This window comes from Panulirus ornatus, chromosome 4 (genome assembly GCF_036320965.1).
Source record: "Panulirus ornatus isolate Po-2019 chromosome 4, ASM3632096v1, whole genome shotgun sequence".
Lineage (NCBI taxonomy): Eukaryota > Metazoa > Arthropoda > Malacostraca > Decapoda > Palinuridae > Panulirus > Panulirus ornatus.
The window spans coordinates 31,002,182-31,010,213 of record NC_092227.1 but is presented as its reverse complement, the minus strand read 5'-3'; the positions used below and the strand labels follow the sequence as shown (position 1 = coordinate 31,010,213).

General features: G+C 41.0%; 1 protein-coding gene across 1 annotated transcript; it reads right to left on the bottom strand.

Moving 5' to 3' along the window:
• Positions 1–565: 565 nt before the first annotated feature.
• Positions 566–7,754, bottom strand: LOC139764681 (protocadherin gamma-C4-like). The gene is made up of 3 exons (XM_071691567.1): positions 7,599–7,754; positions 5,777–5,958; positions 566–674 (listed from the first exon to the last, which is right to left on the bottom strand). The coding sequence occupies exons 1-3, from the start codon at positions 7,752–7,754 to the stop codon at positions 566–568; spliced, it is 447 nt and encodes a 148-aa protein (XP_071547668.1).
• Between the last annotated feature and the right edge of the window lie 278 nt (positions 7,755–8,032).

Here is an 8,032-nt window from a genome sequence, read left to right as displayed (position 1 = left end):
CCTGAGCAAACATCTAACCTCGAATGAGGTAAAGTATTTTTTCTTTAACAGGAGAAAACGGAATGATTTAATGGTTAGAGTGGTTAAGAGCACTACCATAGAATAAACCTGATAAATATTACCGCGTCAAATCCACGACTAAAATGATTTGCGCCGCCTTAGTTACATGAAAAGTTTACGGTATTCTTTTCCTTGAAATATTCAAATGCCTTTCTACTTTTACCACACTAATCAATGGATTTCATTTCTCTTCCTCTATAGCAAACAGAGTTGAATAGACCCTGTGATCTGTTGCCATTTGAATTCCTATGTATTCCTTTGTATTTCAGCACATCCTCTTCATCTCTCTTAATCATGCTTCTCCTGCTAATTCGACTTGTCATTTCCTTTTCATGTCTTACTCGATCAACCCTCCTTACACCACCTTCTGTTCTGAAGCATTCAATTTCCAACACATTCACCTTTTTCCTTAATTGCTCTAGGTCCTACGCTTTAAATGCACACATATCCGTCGGGACTACTATACCATCAAATATACCCAGCTTTGCCCTAACAGACAGTGAGCTTAGAATACATCAGTATGAACTGGGTGAGGTTCTAACAGTGATATAGGTAAAAGGTGTGTTTCTGCATTGTTAAATTCAACCATGATACCGCTCTCCCATTCTGAGATGCTACACAGATTCAAATTAAGAGAGGAAATATGTTCAGTGTGAGAAAGGAATGATTAAAGGAAGGCAAATTAGTTGAAGTGTTAAGAGTGAATTCCTCGGCATAAGAGTAAATGAGGTTAGATGAATGCAGAAAAGATATAGGGCCGGCGTTAGTACTGAGCTCTGAGGATTTCAGTCTTAACAGTGACCACCTGAATGGCGGACTAGAAAGAAAGCTATGCATTAGAGAACAAAGAGAAACATAAAGGTCAGATGAAGAAGGCTTAGAAAGCTGTCGAACTTTTTGGAGGTGTCGAGGACTACGACGAAAGATTTATCTAATCCTTGATAAAGGAATTCCACATGCGAGTCAAGTGGGAGAGAAAAGTACCGGTGGAGCGAAAGACATGATGATATTCTGAAAGCAAGGAATGAAATTCTAAGTGCGTAAGATAGTGAAGTTATAGAAAGTTTGGAATAGTTTAGAATTAGCAGATGTGAGAGCATGAAGCTATAGATGGAAGGTTTGGACCAATATTCTTTCTTAGCGATGGACTGTATCACAGCATGTTTCAAAGACGAAACGGAATCTTAGGTTTTAAGACAAAAAAAAAAAAAAAAACAGCGAGTAAGGTTGTATATACTTTAGAGTCACACATCCAAAGAGCAAGAGGATGTATTCCATCCAGATCAGTGCGTTTTACTCACTTGTGTCTAGTATTGCATTCGGTAGACCTTTCATGAGGAAACTACAGAGAGGGCAAAGGTTCAAGACGGGAGAAGGTGGAGGGAGGGAATGAATGGGAATCATTAAGAGTGAGAAGCAATCAAAAAGCCGGAAAGAACTGATTTATCAATGAGATTTAATTCAGTCAGAAAGGAGAAAGACTTACAGAAGTCATTGAAGATGCGTCTCTTTAAGACCAGAAACATTCATCAGTAGAATAAGTCACACATCATCACCATTTCTTTTGTGAAGCTGTGCTGTCTATGAATAACAGTGATTCCAAGGCAGGAATGAAGTTGAAATGAGATTTGGGAAAAAGAGGGACTCCACAGGCTCCAATCAGTTTCTCCCTGGTGCGACAAGTATAATGATGCGATAGGTATAAAAGCAAGATCGATCATATTGTAGTTTGGGCAATAAGTGGAAGGGTCATAGGACCCCATCCTAGCCAAGATAACCTCCAATATACTGTCAGCATTTCATGAGACATCCCGGCTGGGGAAGCAATAATGTTACCAGGGAAACTAAGCTACACACGGATCATAGTGCTCTTCCATAGTTCCAAGTAAGGGTTGCTATGCAGATGTGTGATAAAAGTCGAACGTTTCCCCATAAGAGTAACAGAAGTGAAACAGTGGTCAGATGACCCTACATAATAGTGCAGAAATAAAAAGTGAATAGTGGGAAGGTTTTGAAGTGAAAAAGAATAGGTTAGGTGCACTGAGGCAGTGGTGTTGTCAGTCAGAAACTCGCGTTTACGGTGAATTATTTGTTTCAGATAATAAGAAAAAGGAAAAAGAAGGGACTGTCTTCACTGAGATCCTCTCGAATATAGTGGAAACATCCTCTCTTAAGTAACTGAAATCCCCTGCATAGAGGATATCAGTATGTTCATGCAAACAGAGTAACGCTTTGTGGCAGGCGGATTAATAATCGAAGAGCAGAACAAAGTTGAAGGAACTTGGGGGAGGAGGGGACACACGAAACATAGAAGCAAAGTTATAGGCGTTATATGAATTTTGAGCCAAATAGCTTTAAAGCTCTGTGACTCAAGGCCATCGAGGCGAGTGTTTACACTACAGAAACACCTATGTGGGAGCGGAAACAGTGGTCAAAGTTTGCAGTATGCTAAGAGATCCGATTGTGAATAGTAGACTTAGACAGTTAGGTTCCAGACAGAAGATCAGATGAGGACGCAGACTGGTGGTTTTCAACATAGACTATGAATCCTACAAAAATGAGGGGAGAAGGAGTCAGGTTTGCGAGAGGCGTCGATAAAGGTAAGGTCGTTTTTAATCGTTTAATGTCAGTCAAGGGTGCTCCGGGAGCGATTTAGCTCTCAACCCTTGGACTAACCTTGAAACAGTACCAGATACAAATTATGGTGATCTGCCACAACAATGTAAGCGTAAAGTTAGAAAATGTACAGTTAAGAAGTCTAGTGAGTTACGTATTGACAAGTGTTATTCGCGAGGCGGAGAGAGTGTGATTTTGTAAACTAAATGTCAGCAACCCTTGTGTAAGTGAAGCAACAAAGCAGCAACTTGGTCTAGGGGGGTGAGCGTGACAGTCACTGCAGTGCCGGATCACAGCTCACCGTCACTAACCCTTCCGACACTCAGGCGGTAGTACCTTCCTGGTAGGTGGTTGCCTATTACCCAGTGCTTTGTTTTTCAGCGCATAAAGAATTGAATGGCATAAGACCCATAACTCTAGCTTGGATTTCGCCTGAGTTGTGCCATTTTATCAAGGCCTTTGATAAGTTCTCTTGGGCGAGATTATTTCATTGATCAAACCTACACGGTATTTCAAGGGAGATGTATAGCTGGTTCGGTGAATTGTTGGACAACTGGGAACAAAGAATAGCATTACGTGGAAGTAAGTATGACTGACAGACTTGAGGTAGTGTGTTGCAAAGTTCTTTGTTAAGACTATTAATGCTTACTCTTTACTTGAAAAATTCAGAGACTGGGATAAGCAGCATAATATTTAATTGGCTACTACCGTCGATAGGCATGAAAACTTATACAAACTGGAAAGTGTTTTTGTCAGGGCGAATAAGTGGTAGATAGAATCTAAAGTCTAAGTAAGTAAGGTTCTGCACATAAGCAGAAAGAAATATAAATCATAGCCTAAGCTTAGTCCCCAGCATCATGAAGTGCTAAGAATCTCCGGGTTTCTGCCTGATTCAAATGCCAATGAGAGGAAAGGCTCTGTCAGTAGTGGTACCTGCCCCTCCCACGACCTTTCCACCCTCGGTGAAACCTTCCTCTTTTTCTCTTCACTACACCAACATTCGTGGTCTCTCTAGTATAACGTCTTCTCTGATGAACACCATCTGTATAGTAACTCTCCTAATATCTTACATCCCTCTGAGACACAGTTGTCTAATGATTTTCTTACTAGTCCTATTTTCGTATCCAACCGTAATGTCCACTCACAATTTCGGTTTAAAGATTGTGTTTGTACTTATTCCAACATCAACACAACTGCTGCATGACTCAAGGACCTTGAGTTCCCAGACTTTGATGTTATGTGCCTCAAAGTCTGTCTCTCAACTACCAAAATTTTCCTCTGTTTTGCCTATTGCTCTTTTAATTCTACAATTTTTATATCTTTCTTCGACTATCTAAATTCCTGCCAAGAAACTTTTACATCCTCTCATCCGCAAGCCGAGATCCTCTTTTTCAGGGATTTCAACGTTCATCATAGAGTATGGTTGAATTTCTCCCATGTGGATGGTAAAGGGATTTTGAAGCCCTCATGTTTCCCATTCTTAAAGATTTAGAGCAAATTATCTCCCACCCTGACTGATGTGACCACTCTCCTAATATTCTGGATTTGTTTTTCACCTCTAGTTCACCCGCTGTGAGTACTCAATCTTGCCCCAGTTGGTTCATCTGATCACACCCTTATAAATGTCTCTATTCTAACTGTACCTCCCCCTCCAGAAGCCCCTTCTAAGCGTATACTGGCACCTCAACAAAGTTGACTGGATTAACTAAGAAATCTATTTCCTGACTTTCCCTGGGTAAATTACTGTCTCTTATTTGGTGATGCTTCTGTCTCCCCAAAACGCATATCAGCGGTTATTCTTGCGGGAATGGAAGCATTCACCCCTTCTTTCTCCAAGACGACCACTTCCTCTAATCCTTAGTTTAGCTGTTCCTTTTCTGAGGCCATTCAGGCAAGGAATCAGACAAATCGGGCTTGGAAAACTTTCCTTCCTCTGTCTCCCATTCAGCCTGCATAACTGCCCTTAATCACGGGGATCATGTTATCCGTGAAGTAAAGCGTTCCTATATTCAAAGTAAGTGCTAACCTCTCCTCGTCATTCACTAATAAGTCTTTGTTGTCTTTAGCTATGGGCATCTCTAACAGCTTCTGTTGCTTTACGTTTCCTTCATTTTCTGCTCTGACGGTACTAACAGCTGTCTCTCCCATAGACAAAGCAACTCTGGTTCCAGTTTCTCCTCTAACTTCACCCATAATACTCATCTTACTTATTCTATGCCCCTTTCCGTACTCTCTTTTCGGACTGCTCGAAAAGCGTTTTTTTTTTCTGAACACTAGAAAGGATTATGGTCCTAGTGGCATCCATTCCCGTTCACTGAAAGAGCGTGTCTCTGAACTTGCCCTTCTGTTTGGTGGTCTGTTCCGTTTCTGTTTTAAAAAAAAAAATCCTACACTTTGGAAGCATGCATTAATACATCCTATCTCTAAAAGGGTGATTGTTCCGACCCCTCTAACTATCGTTTAATGCCTCTGAATTCCTTCTCAACTCCCATATCCTTACGTACCTTAAAATCACAGTCTTCATTCTAATCATTAGTATGGCTTCCACAAGGCGAGATCTACCACCTATAGTCTTTCCTATCTTACTAATATCTGGTCATAATCCCTGAAAGATTTTTGGGAGTCAAGCGTAATTACCCGTGACATATCCAAAACTTTTGACAGGGTTTGGCAACGTGGTTCCATCTCTGAGTTTCTCTCTTTTGGCTTCCCTCCCTCACTTTGTTCCTTCATATCTAGCTCCCTCTCTGGCCGATTTACTCTCTGGTTGTTGATGGATTAGCTTACCCCTTTTCTCCATCAACAGCGGTGTCCCACAAAGTTCTGTCTTGTCTCCTACACTTTTTTTCTCCTTTTACAACGATTTCCTCTTCATAAATAATCCAATGCACTCATACGCTGACGACCCAACATAGCTTCCTTAATATACTCAGACTTGAACAGGATGCCCCAGTGGGGTAAATGTAATATAGTTAAGATTGATGGTTGCAAGACGCAGTTTCTACCTATCTTTTATCGAAAACTCCTCACAACTCTCGTCTGTCGGGGCAACACGAGTGTAAAGGTCTCTTCCCGTAACATACAAACAATAATCACAAACTTTAAGAGGCCGTAAGATTCCAAGACAAAAACACCATTACAAGAACCAGACGAACTTACGCCCTTCATGGAGAGTTGTCCCGAGCGGTCCCCGATGGAGAAGTTCCTCAGCTCGGCTGGTGACAGGTAGTACAGGATGTTCTGATTGGCTGTTGGTGGAAGATCAGGGTCCAATGCTGATACCTATGAGGTAAGAAAGATGGAGTTATCTATCAGCACAGGTATCAAGGAGTCTCTATGGTATATTAAGCCTTAGAGAGTCCTTCACTAAGTCATCAGGGACAGTCATAATAATTTCAAGTTGTGGACTGGGGCACAGTCATTATAGCAGAATATAAATGACAAAGTAATCTCTGCATGCAAACCAAAACAACTAGCACAGGAGTTTGTAGTTAGGTGTTTGTAAGCTTGCTGAAAGCCAGCGGCTGTTTCCTATGATGATATCATCGATAGAAGTTCTGCCTTATAATATCAGACGTTCATGATGAGGATCAAACGATATGATATAAGGTATTAATACTGACGACTATAAAGACTTATGACATCAGTTGTTCATGCTTAGGATTGTAAACACTTGTCAGATATTCATCCTTACGGTTAGAAAAACTTATGATGTTAGATATTCATACTTAAAATGACAAAGAATTACGATATCAGATATTCATATTTAGGGTCACAAAGAATAGATAGATATCAATGCTTAGAATATAAATATTCATGCATGATGATAAACCTTCTAAGGGTACCATATACTCTAAATCATTAGCAGTGAGTGAGGATTATGTAGTGAACACTCTAAAGGCTGTAATACTTTATGACATAAGGTGGGAATTGTGGTATCAAATGCTCATGCTTATAAGCTTACAAGAATCCACGTGTACTTGTGCTGATCGTTACATAAGCAGTGAGTATACGATAAGGATAATGCTAAGAAGGTGACGGCAAGAACTGTCATACGAGAGTAGAGTCATTTGTACGACATGAACTCAGCAGACATTATTTCTTACAAATGCACTTATTGCATTAGTTATTGCGTAAAAAAATTAAACTGATCGTAGGAGTCACTGTACCAATTGATAACATTCTGACACAGCATCCCTTATTGTAGCAACTTCAAATAATAAGTAATATATTCATTCAATCCGTATCAGTAACTGATAAAAATCATCTATCCCAGTGAAAATATTTATAATATGGTTAACACTGCCCAGCTGATGCATCCCTGTTAAGTGTCGGTAAATCATTTATTATAATGAGAGGTTTGTACAGTGAACACGTAGCACTTTCTCATCATGTGAGGCAATAATGATGTCTGTCTTCTGACTGCACCCTAGTGTCCTGTGCCCCCTTAAGTTACAGCATTACACGCTTGTATGAATTAGTGAACAAGTGTGATTTCTGAACTACAGAGAACAAGAACGAAGAAGACATTCACTTCTAAGTATAATCATTCACTGAGACACGTATAAGCAATGAATAATCAATAGTACAAAAAATATGTATAAACTGTAATCTTTAGGAGTATATGACAAAATCTCACAGAGTCAAGCAAGACACCTGTCACATGTTTGAGAGAGAAATAGAAAACATTAATCATGATGCATCCAGCGGTGTCAGTCTGTGATGTGCGAAGCGGGCGTCGCCTTCACTGGTGTCCTGTAACATCCTGCGTCAGTTATGCTGCCAAAACTCTCCAGTGTTAGAGAGAGAGAGAGAGAGAGAGAGAGAGAGAGAGAGAGAGAGAGAGAGAGAGAGAGAGAGAGAGAGAGAGAGAGAGAGAGAGAGAGAGAGAGAGAGAGAGAGAGAGAGAGAGAGAGTGTTACCTTGCCGAGGACGAGGGAGCAGTCAGTGTTCTCGGTGACGGTGAAGGAGTAGTTGGCCTGCTCGAACACAGGCTGCAGGTCGTTCACGTTGACCACGGCGATTGTGATGTCTATCTCGGCCGGCTCGTTGTTACCATCGTCCAGACGCACCCGCATAGTGAACTGAGGAAAGGCGAGACTAAATGCTAGAGACTGCATGAAAGGGGAGACTACACTCCAGGGATTACATGAGGAGACTACATTCCAGACGCAGCATGAGAGGGGAGACTACACTCCAGGGATTACATGAGGAGACTACATTCCAGACGCAGCATGAGAGGAGACTTACACTCCAGAGACTGCATGAGAGGATAGACTACATTCCAGACATCACCTGAGAGGGGAGACTACATTCCAGAAACAGCATGAGTGGGTACACTACATTACAGACACCA